At 35.8% G+C, this 20,158-nt stretch overlaps 2 protein-coding genes across 3 annotated transcripts in view; one reads left to right on the top strand and one right to left on the bottom strand.

The window, feature by feature from the left end:
- Positions 1-2,132, top strand: part of LAMB1 (laminin subunit beta 1) — a 79,402-nt gene extending 77,270 nt beyond the window's left edge. For both annotated transcript variants that reach the window (XM_009243142.4, XM_063726116.1), the window contains 2 exons: positions 1,530-1,689; positions 1,842-2,132. In XM_009243142.4, coding sequence (XP_009241417.3) covers positions 1,530-1,689; positions 1,842-1,978 — 297 coding nt within the window. In that variant the 3' untranslated portion in view covers positions 1,979-2,132. The remainder of the gene's footprint in view (positions 1-1,529; positions 1,690-1,841) is intronic.
- Positions 2,133-5,959: 3,827 nt separating this feature from the next.
- The window catches only part of DLD (dihydrolipoamide dehydrogenase), a gene marked incomplete at its 5' end in the record, with an annotated part of 28,816 nt that continues 14,617 nt past the window's right edge, over positions 5,960-20,158 (bottom strand). The window contains 7 exon segments of the mRNA NM_001135443.1: positions 5,960-6,742; positions 6,837-6,926; positions 7,868-8,005; positions 8,446-8,635; positions 8,941-9,111; positions 10,222-10,412; positions 19,543-19,644. Of these exon segments, the coding sequence (NP_001128915.1) occupies positions 6,677-6,742; positions 6,837-6,926; positions 7,868-8,005; positions 8,446-8,635; positions 8,941-9,111; positions 10,222-10,412; positions 19,543-19,644 (948 nt within the window). The 3' untranslated portion in view covers positions 5,960-6,676.

Raw genomic sequence — 20,158 nt, 5'->3', positions numbered from 1 at the left:
TTTTTTTTTTTTTTTTTTTTAAACCAACTATATTGACAAAAACTAGGCATATTGAACTTTTATTTCTGTGCGGTAGTCAATTAAATTCTTCACGGCATACAGTAATTATCAGGCCATTTGAGAATATTTTAAAAGCAGGTTGGAACAGAGAACAGGTAGTAGGAAACCAAATCTTATCTCTTTGAGACTCATTTTGAATTAACTACCCCTCACCTCTCACTCGAAGGCACTATATTTTGCAGAGAAAAACTCACACAACCCAAATGTTTAATCAGAAGCCATGTAATAACTGAAACACATGTTCAGTTTCTCAATGATGCTTATTTCTAAAGTGAACATCAAACTTGGTGGTGGTGGGTGGGGCTTAAAACCATTAAATCACTGGTCCCCAACTTTTTTGGCACCAAGGACCAGTTTCCTGGAAGACAATTTTTCCACAGACTCGGGGGTGGGGATGGTTTCAGGATGAAACTGTTCCAGCTCAGATCAGGCATTAGATTCCATAAGGAGTGCGCAACCTAGATCCCTTGCATGCACAGTTTCTGATAGGGTTCGTGCTCCTATGAGAATCTAATGTCACCACTGATCTGACAGAAGGTGGAGCTCAGGCAATAATACTTGCCTGCCCACCCAGTTCCTAACTGGTCCGTAGGCCTGGGGGCACCTGCATTTTACTGACCTAATTTCAGTATATAACTCCCTACTATTCAAAAATTTTCCTGGAAGTTACTGTAGCTTTTCAGGCATTACATAAGAGTAACTTTCCCTACCTCTCTCTAGGTTGGGGAAGAGAACAAAACAATGAGAAAAGTTCACTCTCACAATATCAGACAGCTGTCTTTTCTGTTTTGGTTTGTGTGGTTTCCTGCAGTATTGAGGACACAAATTTCTCAAGTACTCTGCTTCAGGGCATTTTGCTTAATGACATTTTATCACAATAGAAAGGAACAAAATCCTTGAAATGAAATTTCCATAAATGGCTATTTGAACAGTTTCTAAAAAGAATCATTTGCATTTCAACCCCACACCCCATTTCTCCTCTTCTCACTCACTTCTTGCATATGCTACAATCTCACCTTTCCTTCCTGTATCTTTTGTTTAATCTTTTTCCTCTGATTTCCTTACAAGCAAGTCTTCACAAATCCTAATTGAGTCAAGATCCAAAGAGCCTCCATTTCTTCAATATGGGCTTCTCTAATGTCTAATCTACTTTTGAAAAATCTGTACTTCTCTATGTAATTCACAATACAGTTATGCTACAACTTTTCTATAGAAAAGTAATAATCAGGAGAATGAGGACTTAGCCCTAAGGACTTGCTGCAACTCCAGAATTTTTTGAAACCTTCTTTAAAATCATGTCAATTTTGCATTCAATTCCACTGTTTGAAGATAAAATTTTAAATTACTTACCAGTGAATATCCTTGGTGGCCCTTAATCCAGAATGCATGCCATGATTATACTATTGCTCTTAAATGTAATTACTGACACTAACATTACCACTTCTTTCTGTCTAAATGTGGAACTACAGACTTTACATGGTGAACTTGATGAAAAGTATAAAAAAGTAGAAAATTTAATTGCCAAAAAAACTGAAGAGTCAGCTGATGCCAGAAGGAAAGCTGAAATGCTACAAAATGAAGCAAAAACTCTTTTAGCTCAAGCAAATAGCAAGCTGCAACTGCTCAAAGGTAGGTCTTTTCACACAGGCTTATTTTTTAAATTACTTTAAATTTAAGGCATCCATAGTTTATTTAAAAGTGAAAAATATATTCACTTTGTCTTGAGATCATCATAGTATAAATTGCTCAGACTTTATATACATATATATATATCTCCACAGATTTAGAAAGAAAATATGAAGGCAATCAAAAATACTTAGAAGATAAAGCTCAAGAATTAGCGAGACTGGAAGGAGAAGTCCGTTCACTCCTAAAGGATATAAGCCAGAAAGTTGCTGTGTATAGCACATGCTTGTAACAAAGGAGAATAAAAAATGGCTGAGGTGACCAAGGTAAAACAACTACATTTTAAAAACTGACTTAATGATCTTCAAAATAAAACTCATCACCTATTTAATGTTTTTAATCACATTTTGTATGGAGTTAAATAAAGTACAGTGCTTTTGTATATATTTTGGTGTACTTGTTACTTTCACTGATTGTTGATGAATCCCTTTAGCAAAGAATGTTATTTTCACGTAAACATGGATTTATAAACAAGTTTACTGCCTCCATGAAGACCCTAATTTATGTTGTCTATAAACAAGCTATTATATTTATTTGACAGGTAAACATCCTCTAAAACTCCATACCCTTGATTCCCCTCCTTCCTCCCAATCACCTCCCAGTGGGATTCCCAGGTTGAGGTTAAGGAGGACAAATATAGTCTATGCTACCATCACTATTTCAATGGTTGCTGAGTTGCTCCAGCCATCAAAACTCCTGTAAGTAAGTATTCCTTGCTCTAGGAATGAGAAAAAGCAACATTTTAGAAAATCAGCAGGATGAACTAGGGCTTGTAATCATTACCACCTAGAAAAGGACTAGGGTTACTGAGGGGAAGGTTTCAATTAAATCAGGCCAGAGTTTATGTATACTGCTCCTGCCAATTGAGCAATGCTACTACAGAGCACAGAATGATGCTCTAATTTCTCAGCTTTTGTATTGTATTTTATGTGATTTTGCAACTAATCTAAGGAAAGTAATTGCCAGGCCCATGTCAGTCAACTTTATTGCCTAACTAGCTGTATAAAAGGCCAGCCCCTATGTGTTTTTTTCACACATTCTTAGAGCAGGACTATTCTGTGGACTGCTTAACAACCACCCACACATCCAACACAGCTGCATCTGAAGCTGGGCCTGGACAAAAGTTATGTAAACAGCTGTAAGTTAATAACTTTCCTCTGGCCCAAAGCAATCATTTGTCACTTTTATGGTACTGGTACCAAAACAGATATATAGACCAATGGAACAGAACAGAGGTCTCAGAAATAACACCACACATCTACAACAATCTGATCTTTGACAAACGTGACACAAGCAATGGGGAAAGGATTCCCTATTTAATAAATGGTGTTGTTGGGAAAACTGGCTAGCCATATGCAGAAAGCTGAAACTGGATCCCTTCCTTACACCTTATACAAAAATTAACTCAAGATGGATTAAAGACTTCAACGTAAGACCTAAAACCATAAAAACCCTACAAGAAAACCTAGGCAATTACCATTCAGGACACAGGCATGGGCAAAGACTTCATGACTAAAACACCAAAAGCAAGGGCAACAAAAGCCAAAATTGACAAATGGGATCTAATTAAAGAGCTTCTGCACAGCAAAAGAAACTATCATCAGAGTGAACAGGCAACCTAGAGAATGGGAGAAAATTTTTGCAAAGAACTTCAACCCCATCAAAAAGTTGGTGAAGGATATGAACAGACACTTCTCAAAAGAAGACATGTATGCAGCCAACAAACATGAAAAAAAGCTCATCATCACTGGTCAATAGAGAAATGCAAATCAAAACCACAATGAGATACCATCTCATGCCAGTTAGTTAGAATGACAATCATTAAAAAGTTAGCAAACAACAGATGCTGGAGAGGCTGTGGAGAAATAGGAACGCTTTTACACTGTTAGTGGGAGTGTAAATTAGTTCAACCATTGTGGAAGACAGTGTGGCAATTCCTCAAGGATCTAGAACTAGAAATACCACTTGACCCAGCAATGCTATTACTGGGTATATACCTGAAGGATTATAAATCATTCTACTATAAAGACACAAGCACACGTATGTTTATTGAGGCACTGTTCACAATAGCAAAGACTCGGAACCAACCCAAATGCCCATCAATGACAGACTGACTGGATAAAGAAAATGTGGCACATATACACCATGGAATACTATGCAGCCATAATAAAGGATGAGTTCACATCCTTTGCAGGGACATGGATGAAGCTGGAAACCATCATTCTCAGCAAACTAACACAAAAATAGAAAACCAACCACCACATGTTCTCACTTGTAAGTGGGCGGTGAACAATGAAAACACATGGACACGGGGATGGGGGTGGGGGAGGGATAGCATTAGGAGAAATGCCTAATGCAGATGATGGGTTGATGGGTGCAGCAAACCACCATGGCACATGTATACCTATGTAACAAACCTGTATGTTCTGCACATGTACCCCGGAACGTAATTTTTAAAAAAATCCTAATAACTAGCAAAAATGGTCATACCCCATCATCTACTACAGCAATTATGTAAGTATTTTACTTAAAACAGTAGAAACACTCTCCATTCCTTTTCAGCTAAACAACTAAAGATCTCACTTCGAAATTACTTTTTTTTTTTTTTTTTTTTGAGACAGAGTTTCGCTCTGTCACCAGGCTAGAGTGCAATGGCATGATCTCAGCTCACTGCCTCCTGGGTTCAAGTGATTCTGCCTCAGCCTCCTGAGTAGCTGGGATTACAGGGGCCTGCGACCACACCTGGCTAATTTTTATATTTTTAGTAGAGATGGGGTTTTACCACATTGGTCAGGTTGGTCTCAAACTCCTGACCACAGGTGATCCGCCCACCTCGGCCTCCCAAAGTGCTGGGATTACAGGAGTGAGCCACCGCTCCCAGCCAGTTGAAATTACTAATTTTAATCAGTTCAAAGAAGTGGACAATTAATCTCACTCTTCACAAGCCACAAAAATATTGAGAGCTTAGTAGATAACAGTAAGTGACCACTTAAAACTTGTTTTATTCCTAGGACTTTATTCCCCATACAGATAAATTTGCATTCTCATACTGAATGTAAACACTTAAAGATGGATTTAACTGTTTTGTGTCTCTACAGCTAGAATTCCATATTAAATTATATTTCACTATTCCCTAACTAAAAACTTTTTTTTCCCTGAGTAAGGGATATGTTGAGATTTACATAAACAGCACTTCACATGATACTGGGATTTCAAATTTTTAAAAAGATGCAGAGTTCACTTCCAATAATGGCAAAGTAGCACACAGATATCAGACCAACCCTCCTGCGGACAGCAACTGCAAACTCTGAACAAATATATTTTAGGAAAAACTAAAGGCACTGGAAACAACTATAAACAAGTGGAAAGTAGAGGGAAGTTGGCACTTAAAAAGTGAACAGCACTGGCTCAATGTCTCATTTTTAACAGGTTCTCATTTGAGGGGGAAACAAAAGCCCAGTTTTATTGGTTAAGGATCAGAGGGCAGAATATGGGGCAACCACAACAGCTGGAACATAAAGGGGAAACCCCCAAAAAACAGGAGGCACAGAAGGGGCAGACTTTCTTCTGCCCAAACTGGTTGACCCCTGAACTACACACTTGCATGGGAAAGACTTCCAGCAGCATAGGTAAAGCTAAAACAACTGAGAAGAGATTTCAGCTGCTGCCACCTACAAACAAGACAGAGTGTGGAGTTGGTGTTCAGCCAAGTTAACTGCCTACTAAGACAACAATCAATTTTCTTTAGAAGTATGTAACAGAATCCAGGGTCGTTATGTCACTCATAATGAACATGAGACAATCTATGCTATCTATACCAAATTTCAGAACTACTTAATCTGAATTATTATTAAATTTAGTTACAATATGCAAAAGCCTACTTAGCATTTAGTACTTTGTTACTTAAGTTTCCTCAGGACATGGCCATTTTAAACACCACACATCCAATTTCATAGCACTCTTTAAATAAACAGTCATTAACCCAGCCAAGGAAAACAGATTAAGACTCCCTTATGTTGTACTTCTCCAAAAGTATATGTTAAACATTTAGTAGGTGTCTCTAAAATAGATGAAAGGATAATGACCTTTAAAATGCCTTAATATTGTCCTATAACATGAAAATAAAGATACATTCAGGCCTACAAAAGAAATTAGAATATACACTAGAAGTAGTCATAAAAAAAACTACGACCATCTCAACATGTACTCATAATAACCAGTAAATGAATATTTAAGATATTTATTTCAGTATCTTCATTCCCCACTGTAATACATTTGAATCCCCACATATTTGAGTTCTGTAAATAGACTCTCTTAATTTGGGTAACTATATAATTACCCTTCAGAGTTGTAGACAACAATGGAACCTTAAAAACCTCTTAAACACAAATTCTACCCCTAAACTGAAAGAATTTAGAGGTTAAATAAAACAAGTGAGAGACCATTTACTTACATCAGTTCAGTTTATAGACATTTGAATCATATTTGAATGACTGACTTGTTTCCAATGTGAAAACCAAATTAAAAATAACTTGATCACTTTGCTTCAAACACAACTGTTCACATATCAAATTCTAGCTCCATCCGTGTAAAATTCAACTTTTCTGTATCAGAGAAAAAAGCTATTTAAATTCAGGGGCATTGAATCTTTCATGAACAGCATGAAAATATGAGTTGACAGAGATATTCCAGGATGCTACAATAAGTAGCTTTTTGTCTTACATATTAGTGCACTGAAACAAAATACTAAATTTATGTAAAATATAGATATAAGAGTATTCCATTCTGTCCAAACCTATTAAATACCTTCCAAAAGTTTCATAATTCAGTCCTAGAAATTCTTGGAGCTGTGAGAATATCCTGTTCAGGAATGTGACTTCTACAAAAGCTCCCAGGAAATTTCAGAAAAAAATATATATAATCTTCTAATTCAAAAGTTGATTGATTTGCCAAATGATGCAGCAAGATTTGCTTCTCTAAAAGCTTCTGATAAGGTCTGCAAGGGAAGAAATTTAAAATTAAAAACCAAATATTTGTGGATCAGAAGAAAATTTAGGCAACCATCAATTCTGTATGTTGTTAATAATTACCGGATGTGCATGACAGACTCTAGCTATATCTTCACAGGATGCTCCATATTCCAAAGCAAGAGCAGCTTCATTTACCATTTCTCCAGCACCCTTTAAAATAACAAGCCAAGTAAATTTGCTTCCAAGGCAAAAACTACATGCTAATAGGATAGCAATGGTTGAGAGGAAGCTTTTAGATCTTAAAAACGCCTTAAATCTGTTTCTCTATCAGTTGAAGAAAAGTCAGGAAAAGCTTAACAAAAAAGGCAACACAGAAGAGCTTGGGCTCTGGAGCCAAAGGGTCTTCAATTCATATCTACCATTTACTACCTTAACCATTCATTGGTTCTGTGTGCTTCAGTTTCTTCACCTCAAAAATAACAGCACCTATCTCACAAAGCTGATGTAAAAATAACAAAATGTGTACTAAAGTGACACAGCACTCAAATATTCTATTCTCATTATTGTTACATCAGATACAAGATATATCTACAAGAAAGATACATACTTTAGGCTCAGTGGTAGGAAAGGCTTCCCTTAGGAGGTAACATTTGAGCTGAGACCTGAACAATGAGCCAGCCATTCAACGATCTGAAGGCAGAACAGTCTAAGCAGAGGGTATCTTGAGCACAAAGGCCCTAAAATGCAAATATATGGCCTGTTGTGAAAATGAGAGAAGGCCCATGTGACACGGCATTAATGAGTAAGAGAGCAGAAAAAGAAGAGGTCAGAGAAGTAGGCACAAACAGATTCAGCAAGGCCTTGGATGTAACAATCAGAAGTTGAAAAGCACCACTGGAGGATTTTAAGGGGCATAATCTGGTGTATGTTTTAAAGAGAGAATCTTGGCTGCAGGACAGAAAGTAGATGATACAGTGGGCAAGACTGTGAGAGTGCTGCTGGTATCCTTCTAGAAATGATGCACAGAAAGCCATATTCAAAGTTTTGCTGGAAATGAGCAACCTCAGAGTAACACCAGGTGGTTTATAATTAATAAACAGAAATGCTTTCTAGAAATCTTAATGGGATTTCTCTGGTTTTACAATACTCACTGGTCCGAGAATATGTGCTCCCAGTACTCTGTCTGTCGATTTCTGCCCAAGGATCTTCACCATGCCATCTGTGTCAGCATTTGTCTTAGCTCTGCTGTTAGCAGCAAATGGGAATTTCCCAACTTTGTACTCAATACCCTGTGACAGTCAGAAAAAAAGAATCTACGTAACTGCCAGAAAAGTTCTTTCCAATTTGTAAAATCATCTACCATTTGTTCAGAAAATAAATCCAAGAAGGCAATTGTTCGCAAAGCACATAGAAGGAAAGGAAAGACAAGACCAAAAGACTGGTTAATGAACTATATCTTGGGCACAAATGCAAGCAAATACAAATGTCTGTCCATCTGGTTATATTTCAAAGCCAAATATAAAAGATCTGGAATTACTAGTTTTTTAATATAGGCAACTTCTCTTCCTCTCAATTACTGCTGATAAATCTGTGAATGATCTCTTTATAATGCTAACAAGGGAAAAAATATATAAGCTAAACAATATTTCACAGCTGTTAAATATATTAGCATAATGATAAAATGGCACAACTCACACATTGGCTTAAAACCACCCATGTTCAGACTCACCTCTTCTTTCAACTGCTCTTCTGATTTGCCAACCCAAGCAACTTCAGGGTGTGTGTAAATCACTGATGGCACACAGTTGTAGTCAATGTGCACAGCACCACCAGCCATTCCTTCAACACAGATAATGCCTTCATCCTCTGCTTTGTGAGCCAGCATTGGACCAGCAACTACATCACCAATGGCATAAATACTACCACAGAAATCAAAAGAAACACAATGAATTTCTGAAATCACAGCTACTTACCTTCAGTTACATTATGGTAACAAAAGTTTCCAGTAAACAAGTCACCAAAAAATACATCAAATGCAACTCTTCAAAAATCTATGAATTCAGCTTATCTTTGAGTAAAATTGAGTTTTTTATTTTACATTTTGTAAGTTTACTATTCTTCCCCAAAGCCAATACATATTTTAAGCATAAAAATCTTACTTTTCAAAATACTGTTTGAAATCAATTTTAAAATTACTGAAAATGCAGACAATTATCCAACTTACTTTGGAATTTTAGTTTGAAATCTGGTATTGACTGGAATTCTACCTCTGGGATCTAGTTCAATTCCCAGCTCTTCTAGTCCCAAATTCTTAGTAAAGGGTCGTCGGCCAATGCAAACCAAGAGTACATCACAAGTGATAACTTCAGCTTTACCACCAGAAGCAGCTTCAATACTAGATAACAAACAGTGTATAAATGTTAAATATACACCTACATAAATTGATAGGCTTAGAAATTTAAGGCCAGCAATTTCTCAAGTGTTGATGACATTTTCATTTTTGTTTTGTTTTGTTTTTGAGACAGAGTCTTGCTCTGTCGCCAGACTGGAGTACAGTGGTGCAATCTCGGCTCACTGCAACCTCCACCTCCTAGGTTCCAGAGATTCTCCTGCCTCAGCCTCCTGAGTAGCTGGGACTACAGGTGCATGCCACCACACCCAGCTAATTTTTGTATTTTTAGTAGAGACGGGGTTTCACCATGTTGGCCAGGCTGGTCTTGATCTCTTGACTTTGTGATCTGCCTGCCTCAGCCTCCCAAAATGCTGGGATTACAGGTGTGAGCCACCACGCCCAGCGGGCACTGTTGACATTTTTAACAATATAAGTTTATTTGAATGTAAACATAAGAGTCAGACAATGAAAGAGATCTATCATTAAAATCTAGAGGTCTATTATTAAAATCTCACAGAAACCACAGTATAATAAAACAGCAGTTAAGAATACAGGTCTTTGAGTCACAGAAATCCAAATTCAACTACCGACTGCCACCTACTAGCTGTGTGGCAAGTGAGTCATTAATTAGTCAATGAATTCAGCTTCTTATCTTTGAGTAAAAGTTAGTCATTAAACTATTTAAATACTATTAACTATTTAATTTAAATATTTATTTAAAAACTAATTCATTAAATAAGTTAAATGCCATTAAAGTATTTAATCAGTAGAGTACCAGACATATAGTAAGCAATCTTTTATTATTGATTTCCCCATATATCTGCCTAAAAATATTGATTCAATTTTACTGAATATTGGGAATTTAAATTTTTCTGAATGTACTATAAGAAGGTACAACAATGAGAATACTGGATTCTCTTTCTAGCATTAACCTAATCATAAATTTCAATGTGCTAATGCAATAATTTGATAAGCAACTGAGTTATATTAAGTAATAAAATGACCTTAAGTTAGAAAAAACCCTATATTTGCTAAACTGATTTTGAAACTTGAGTGTTTTGCTTAAAGAAACAGACAGGGATGATACATCAAAAACAAATGATGTATACTTACGAAACATCAATTTTTCCATCTGACTTCTTGGTAGCACCAGTAACCTTTGTATTCAATTTAAATTTAAACCCCTGTTTTTGAAGGATGCGTTGAAAGTTTTTAGATATCTCCATATCAATTCCAACTCCACCTACATGACCTAAAAATTCAACTGCTGTCACATCTGCACCAAGTCTTTGCCAAACTGAACCCTGCAAATAATTAAAAAACCCAATAATCATAAAAGTTTCTACAGCAAATGTTTATGAAATCATCTTAATAATTTATTGTAAAACATTTTCTTCTTTCGCTAGTATGTTCCTATGAGAAGCTCCGAGGTTTAAAATTGACCCTGTGTTAAATATGTATAACTTCATACATTTATTAACTTATTCATTCAACATTTGTTGAACATCTACTACATGCTAGGCAATATTTTAGCTTCTAGGCATACATTAGTAAACAAAGCAAAAATCTCTGTTCTCAGGGATCTTATATTCTGGCAGGGGACACAGACAAATACGTAAAATTCATAACAGAAAATAAAGTGCTACAAGAAAAATAAAACAGAAAGTAGAACTAGGACCACTGATTACTGGGATTACACTTTTAAATAGCACATTTGGGGAAAGCCTCACCGGGAGTGACATTTGCACAAAACTTGAAGGAGTGAGGCAATGAACAACCCAGTTAACTGGGGGAAGAGTGTTGTTCTAGGCAGAGGGAAACAGCAAGTGCAAAAGTCTTGAGGAAAAGGAAAGAGGTTACTAAATCACTGACGTTTGCAGAATATTAAACTGGCTTCCTATTTTCTTTCCTCAACAAAGGACAAATGTTTACTTTTTCATTCAAATTATAATTTAAACTGAATGCTAGTTTATTTTAACATTTTGACAATTAGCATAACTTCTAAATAATTATATATTAAACAATACATAACTGGCAAGATGAACATAATTTCATAGCATTAAATATGAAAAACCATGAACATATCCTTTGCAAGAATGTATATTAAAATCATCTGGTAATTCAAATGAACTATAAAAGTTTACCTTCCCTAAATTAAGTGTGGGCATTCATTTAAAAAATCTCATTAATTTCTGGTATGAAGACTGAGTTAACTAAAGGCAATATAGTGACACTAAAAATCTAACAATATGTATATATAAAAGTTAACTCAAAATGGATCATGGACCTAAATGTAAAATCCAATACTATGAAACTTCCAGAAGAACACCTAGGAGAAGAAATCCTAGAATTGACCTTGAGTTAGGCAAAGATTTCTTTGATGTAACACCAAAAGCACAATTCATAAAAGAAAAATGATAAATTGGACTTCATCAAAATTAGAAAGTCTTAGATAACACTGAGAACACAAAAACAGAAGCCACAGACTGGGGAAAAAAATTACAAATCTTCTATCTGATAAGGGATTTATATCCAGAATATATAAAGAATTCTCCAAATTCAATAAGAAAAATTCAATAAAAAATGGACAAATGTCTGAAGAGGGAAGATATAGAGATGGCATGTAAGTACATTAAAAAATGCTCAACTCCGTAAGTCATTAGAGAAATCTAAGTTAAAACCACAATGAATTGAATTCAACAACACATTAAAAAGATCATTCACCATGATCAAGCAGGATTCATCCCAGAGATGCAAGGATGATTCAACATACGTAAATCAATAAACATGATTCGTCACATTAACAGAACCAAGAACAAAAACCATATGATCACTTCAACAGATGCTGAAAAAGCCTTTAATAAAAATTCAATATCCCTTCATGATAAAAACCCTCAAAAAACTGGATATAGGAGGGACACACCTCAAAATAATAAGACAAACTCATGGCCAACATCATACTGAATGTGGAAAAACTGAAAGCCTTTCCTCTAATATCTGGAACAATACAAGAATGCCCATTTTTCACCACTTTTATTCAACATAATACTGGAAGTCCTGGCCTCAGCAATTGCAGAGGAGAAAGAAACAAAGGGCATTCAAATTGGAAAGGAAGAAGTCAAATTAATCTTTTGTGCAGACTACATGGTCTTATATTTAGAAAAACCTAAAGACTCCACCAAAAAACTATTAAACTTACAAACTAATTCAGTAAAGCTGCAGGATACAAAATCAACATACAGAAATCAGTAGCATTTATATATACCAACAGTGGACAATCTAAAAAAGAAAAAAAAAGCAATCCCATTTGCAATAGCTATAGAGAATATAAAATACCTAAGAATCAATTTAGCCAAAGATGTAAAAGATCTATACAATAAAAAACTAAAAAACACTGATGGAACAAATTGAAGAGGACACAAAAAATAGTTCATGTTCATGGACTGGAAAAATTAATATCATTAAAATGACAATACTACCCAAAGTAATTTACAGATTCAATGCAATCCCTACTAAACTACCAATGATATTCTTCAACTGCCAAAGTAATCCTGAACAAAAAGAAGAAAGCTGGAAACATCATATTAACCGGCTTCAAAATTTACTAAAAAGCTATAGTAACCAAAATAGCATAGTACTGGCATAAAAAGACACACAGACCAATGGAACAGAATAAAAAACCCAAATATAAATCCACACATTTTCGGCTAACTCATTTTCAACAAAGGTACCACAAACACAGTGAGGAAAAGGCAGTCTCATCGATAAATGGTGCTGGGAAAACTGGATAACCATATGTGGAAGAATGAAACTAGACCCCTATCTCTTACCATATACAAAAGTCAAATCAAAATGGATTAAAGACTTAAATCTAAAATCTGAAACTATGAAATTACTGTAAGAAAACATTGGAGAAATGCTCCAGGACACTGGACTGGGCAAAGACTTATTGTGTAAGACCTCAAAAGCATAGGCAACTAAAGCAAAAACAGACAAATGGGATTACATTAAGTTAAAAAACTTTTGCACAGCCAAGGAAACAATCCACAAAGAGACAACCCACAGAATGGAAGAAAATATTTGCAAACTATCCATCTGACAAAGGATTAATAATCAGAATATATAAGGAGCTCAAAAAAATTCAATTTTAAAATGAGCACCAGATCCGAATAGACATTTCTCAAAAGAAAACATTCAAATGGCCAACACATGTATGAAAAAATGTTCAACATTATTAATTACCAGAGAAATGCAAGTCAAAATCACAATGAGCTATCATCTCACCCCAGTTAAAATGGCTTTTATCAAAAAGATGGCAATAACAAATGCTGACAAGGATGTGGAGAAAGGAGAACCCTCATACACTGTTAGTGGGAATGTAAGTTAGTAGAGCCACTGTGGAAAACAGTATGAAGGTTCCTCAAAAAACTAAAAATAAAACTACAATATGAGCCAGCAATTCCACTACTGGGTATATACCCAAAAGAAAGGAAATCAATATATCGAAGAGGTATCTGCACTTTATGTTTACTGCAGCACTATTCACAATAGCCAAGATACAGAATTAACTCAAGCGTCCATCAGCAGACAAACAAAGAAAATGTGGTACATATACACAATGGAATATTATTCAGCCATAAAAAAGAACGAAATTCTGTCATTTGCAACAGAACAGATGGAACTGGAGGACAGTATGTTAAGCAAAATAAGCTAGGCACAGAAAGACAAGTATCGCATGTTCTAACATGTGGGAGCTAAAAAAAAAACCAAACAAACTGAACTCATGGAGATAGAGAGCAAAATGATGGTTACCAGAGTCTGGGAAGGCTAGGGGAGAAGAGGAATGAAGAGAGGTTGATTAATCAGTACAAATATACAATTAGACAGAAGAAATAAGAGCTGGTGTTAATGCAGGGTTGACTATAGGTAACAATCAATTACACATTTCAAAATAGCTAGAAGAGAATAATTCAATATTCCTAGCATTAAAAAAAAATGTTCGAGGTGATGGATAGCCTAATTACCCTGATTTAATTATATGAATATATCAAATTATCACATGTACCTTGAAAAAAGTACATCTATTATGTAGCAATTTAAAAAATAAAAATAGAAAAAAAAACCCACAATGAGTTACTACTACACAACCACTAGAATAGCTCAATTTCTTTTAAAAAATGACAATACCAAGTATCAGTGGAAAAGTAGAGCAACAAAAATTTACGTTGCTGGTGGGATTGTATGGAAAAGTGTAACAGTGTTCCTTCAGAAGTTAAAATAATTACCATATGACCCAACAATTACATATCTAGTTATATACCCAAGAGAAATGAAAACAGATATCCACACAAAAACTTGTATACAAATAGACATAGCAGTGTCATTCATAATAGTCTGAAAGTAGAAACAACCCAAATGTCCACCCATGATGAATGGATAAACAAAATGTGCCGTATCCATAGAATGAGATATTTAGCCAGATAAAGAAATGAAGTACAGATACATGCGACAACTTGGATGAACCATAAGAACATTATGCTATGTAAAAACAGAGCACACACAAAATAATATTGTATGATTCCATTTATATGAAATGTCCACAATATGCGAATTCATAGACACAGTAGAATTAGTGGTTTTCAGGGGCTGAGCAAAGGGAGAAATGGAGAATGACTGCTAATGGGTACCAAGTTTCTTTTAGGGTGATGAAAATGTTCTAGAGTTAGACAGTGGTAACAGCTCTACAACTCTATGAATATACTAAAAACCTTTGAGTTGTACATTTTAAATGGGTGAACTGATATGTGAACTATATCTCAATAAAGCTGTTTAAAAAGCAAACAAAAAAGGACCATTCTTGGAAACTGGGATAGAAGTAAATAGAGGGGAAATAATGGGAGTGTGGAAATAAGAAACATCATCTTGGAGTGTAATTCAAAGTAGGGAGTGATGAGCATAGACAAGTGCCCTACTCTTTAGGAAAACTGATTTCAAAATACTTATAGACAGGAAAACTCAATAGCATCTACCACTTACTTGGAGCTTACTAAATGCCAGGCACTGCATTAAGTGTTTTAAATGTATTAAATCCCAGCAATAGTCCTGTAAGTTAGTTAATTTTATCCCCTTCTTGATGACAAACCAACTGGTTCAGAGTGGCTCATTAACTTAACAAGAACATAAGTCAGTAAGAGGCAGAGTTGAAATTCAAATTTAAATCTGTTCAATTCCAAAAAAGGTATTCTTTAATACTACACTAAACTGGAATGCAAGAAGAAAGGCAAAATATAAAAAATAAAAATACAGTTATATGAATAATCTTTACGAGAAAATAAATAGATATTATGACTACACAGTAAATTCTCTAATAAGTTTTTAAAAAGACATGTAAAAACTAATTCAATACAGTAACAGATATCTAAATCATTGTGTCAAAAGACTCAAGGCTTATAAAAAACCTAAAGCAAAACTGCTGAGATGAAGAAATAGAATTATTGCTTGGAGATATTATAATGACCAACAAAAGAAAGTAAATGTTATTCCTTTTTTCTTGTTTTATCCAACTACGAGAGCAAAGTAGAATGAACAGAAGAAATATTGTCAACCAAGAGGCAACGCCCAAGATTAAGAACAACTGGTCATTTTTAAAGAGTTAATTCCCAGCTGGGTGTGGTGGCTCACGCCTGTAATCCCAGCACTTTGGGAGGCCGAGGCAGATGGATCATGAGGTCAGGAGTTTAAGACCAGCCTGGCCAACATGGTGAAACCCCGTCCCTACTAAAAATACAAAGAAAAATTATCTGGGTATGGTGGCGCGTGCCTGTAATCCCAGCTACTCAGGAGGCTGAAGCAGGAGAATTGCTTGAACTGGGACCTGGGAGGTGGAGGCTGCAGTGAGCCAAGATCATGCCACTGTATTCCAGTCTGGGCTACAGAGCGAGACTCCATCTCAAAAAAAAAAAAAAAGAAAAAGAAAAGTTAATTCTCCCATCAACCCAATTAAAGTATGACAAAACAGGCACTCCCAGTGAACTCTGGGAACTTACTTAACACAAGGGAACTGCCAAAAGGTGGCAGACAGGCAAATATGCCTAAATTTTCAAAAATGGAAAAGAAGAGATTCTGCTAAATACTAGAAGACATTATTAATCAGCTGGTTTCACAATCATTAGACACCACCACAAGTGTTCCAAACAGGTCACATAAACGACTCTTACTTTCTGAAGGGTTTCTGGACCGGCGAATGTAGTATATTTTGATATCAGCAAGGTGTTAAAAAAAATTTTAAGAAAATCTCATGATATCCTTGTAGATGCGATGGAGAAATGAAGATGAATAAACATCAAAGGTGTTTATAACTGGTGAAAGACTGTACTGTCAGATGGCTTTCAATATTTCATCCTGGTCAAAAATTTGTATTAATGACGTGAATGACAACAGAAGTTTGCTTAACCAAGATCAGATCAGATGATGGGACCACATGCCTTAATTGTCATACTTCCAAAATTTATGAACTATGAAAAGTAAAAGCAGTTAAGTATAAGAGTGACAGAATCAAGACTAAGATATAGATTGGAATAATGAGTATGAGTGAACAAGATTAAATTAAAGCAAGAATAAAGGTTCAAAGTCACTTAGGTTTAAAAAATCAGAATTCCAAATGCAAAAAAAAATGTGGTTTTTATCTGAACATAAGCTCAATGTCTGCTTTATAAAAACAACTAAACTGATTTTAAAGGATTACATTACAAGAAGTATACTATGCATATCAAAAGAAGTACTCTCTACAACCCAGAACATTATGTTTAGATTACAAGTTTTCTTAACGGACTAGACAGGATCCAAAGGTTGATGACAAAATAACAGACCTGTTATCTATGAGACCTAAATACTAAACATTAAGAAAAGCAATGGAGATTTAAATAGGAATTAAAAATTCGGTCCTGCCTTCAAGGAGCTTTGGTCTTATAGGAAAGTCAGCCATAGACAAACAAATGCAATGTATTATTATTAGTGGGTACTATGGAAATGTAGATATATTACACTAAGGACTCAAAAAATGAAAGACTTGAGCTTTCTTAGAAGAAAGAATTATTCACTAAAAAGGTAACTTAAAAGCTGATTTTTGTTTTGGGGTTTTTTGTTTTTTTTTTTGAGATAGGGTCTTGCTCTTTTGCCCAGGATGGAGTGCACTGGCATGACCCAGCTCACTACAGCCTCAAACTCCCAGGCTCAAGTGATTCTCCCATCTCAACCTCCTGAGTAGCTGGGACTACAGGCACACACCACCATGCCCAGCTAATTTTTTACATTTCTTTAGAGATAAGGTCTCACACTGTTGCCCAGGCTGGTCTCAAACTCCTGGGCTTAAGCAATCTGCCTGCCTCAGCCTCCCAAAGTGCTGGGATTACAGACATGGGCCATCATGCGCATCACAAGGTCAGGAGTTCGAGACCAGCCTGGCCAATATGGTGAAACCCCGTCTCTACTAAAAATACAAAAATTAGCCGGGCGTGCTGGCGGGCTACTTGGGAGGCTGAGGCAGGAGAATCACTTGAACCTGGGAGGCGAAGTTGCAGTGAGCCGAGATCGCGCCACTGCACTCCAGCCTGGGTGACAGAGCAAGACTCGGACTCAAAAACAAAAAAGAAAAACAAAAATACCAACAATTAAAGGGAAGCCTAAGAAAGGGGAACTTGCATAATATGGAGAATTCAGCCCAAAGAGCAGATGTAAAAATGGAAGAATATGAAATCGCAGAAGTTAGGCAAAGCATTTCAAAGGCAAGAAAATCAGCAATGCTAATTACTGCCAAATAAAGCAGTGAAGAAATTAGTCCAACAGACTGAGCAATAAATAGATTCATGCCCTAAGAGCAATTTATTGGCACAAACCATAGACTGAGGAGTGAGTGGAAGTTGATGAAATAAAGCATGGACAACTCTTTTGAGAAGCTGGGTTTTGAAGGAAAAGTGCAAACAAAATTGGTAACTCAAGGACATGGGACCAAGAGAAGGAGTATTTATGTGCATACAAACCTGTGTTAATGAGTGCAAATGCATCACAGGTACACACATAGAAGCACATGAAATTGTAAATAAGAAGGAAGGAGTTTGAAAACTGAAAAATACAAGAATAAAAATCACAAAACCAAGTCTCTGAAAAGGCAGATGATGTGCTACCAAGCACAAGTAAAGGGATTAGTCTTAGGGAAAATGGCATTTCCATAGTAATAGGAGAGATAATCAAAAGGATAGGTGTAACAACAGGTAAAAGCATTATCAAATTTAGGACATCAACTTGAGGGAGTTCTCATCTGATTTCTCTTTTATGTAATATTTAAAAGACAAGGTCATCCACAGGCAGAGCAGACAGTATACAAGCAGAGATTTGAGAAGAGTAGAAAATGAAAATGGCCATTGCAGAGACCAGGGCAGTGTACCATCTTAGGAAATAACAAACTGTCAGCAAGGCTGAGGTTCTTGTTGAGGTTTGTGCCAAGAATTAACACAAGTACCAATGAGTAGGGTGTGTTTTTCTCCAGGTGTAGTCAACAGCCTGGAAATAGCATAAAAAAGGCAGACTGCTGCATTCAAACAGAACCAGAGTTTTGCCAAGCAGATATGACAGAACAGTGAGACAAGCAACTGAAGGACATCTGTAAGAGTGTGGTTAAAGTGATGGACTATGGCATCTAAGCTGATCAGGAACGCAGTCAAGACTGGAAAGGGCAGATTGCAAAAAAGTAGATCTATGGACTAGAAAATCTAAAAAAGGGTACAAAGTACACTAGGAATAACTGAGTAAAAGAGGAAAGGAGGTCATGGTTACATAATAAAATATCTGAATTTATTATTTCAGAAGTAGAGCAATTCCTGGTGATTACAAGGCACAGTGGCTCTAAAATGGAGGGAGGTCATTGGATATGTGTGGAAAGCTGCCAGATGGACAAGAAGGGAGAACAAGGCAGACAGAAGGTCTAAAATAACATAGTGTTCAAAGAAATGCAAGTAGTTTGACATTTCTAAAACCTAAGTTAAGAGGCATCAAGATGAGGATAGAGAAGGGAAGAGCCAAATCATATATGTGATGGTAAAGAGAATAATCTCTATTTGGAATGCAATTTGCTCAGGATAAAAGCTGTCCTCAAATATCTGAATGGCTGTCATATTAAAAAAGAATTAGACCAGTTCTAGGAAATAGAAGGGTGGAAGGTACAAGGAAACAGACTGAAATAAAGGAGAACATTCTAAATGAGTAAATACATAAATAGGTTGTCTTGAAAAAAACAAAAGTAAACTCTTTATTACTAGAAGTGTTTAAGCAAAACTCAATGCTGATCAGCCTATAATGTCATACAAAGAATCAAAAAGGGGACCTTTAAGTCCCTTCCAACTCCAAGGAGGTAATAAGAGGCAGAAAGACAACACTTACCAATTCTACACCTATTACTCCTGCACCAATAACAACCATCTTTTCTGGGACTTTTTTTAAAGATAAAGCACCTGTAGATGACACTATTGTATCTTCATCAATCTGTAAGAAAAACAAAAGATATAATCAAAATAATTTGAAAAAACCTAGTACAGTCAACCCTCCATATCCATGGGTTCTGAATTTGCGGATTTAACCAACCATTAATTGAAAATATTCAGAAAAAAAATTGATGGATGCATCTGTAATGAAAATGTACACATGGTTTTTTTGTCATTATTCCCTAAACAATACAGTATAAGAACTACTTGCATAGCATTTACAGTGTATTAGGTATTATAACTAATCCAGAGATGACTTAAAGTATACAGGAGGAAGTATGCAGATTATATGCAAATACTATGTTTTTATGTAAGGCACTTGAGCACCTGTGGGTTTTGGTATCCAAGGGGGGGTCCTGGAACCAATCCTCCAAGGATATGAAGAGATAAATGTATTTATAAACTGTGATCTCAGTAGAATCACTAAAAATACTAAGTCATTTATTTGTTTTGAGGTATCTATATACCTAATTTCATCAAATCCCATCAAAATGCTGACTTTAAATTTTATCCTC

Source organism: Pongo abelii, chromosome 6, assembly GCF_028885655.2.
Source record: "Pongo abelii isolate AG06213 chromosome 6, NHGRI_mPonAbe1-v2.0_pri, whole genome shotgun sequence".
NCBI lineage: Eukaryota > Metazoa > Chordata > Mammalia > Primates > Hominidae > Pongo > Pongo abelii.
Note: the sequence above shows the minus strand (reverse complement) of the source record. Positions and strands in the feature narration are given on the sequence as shown.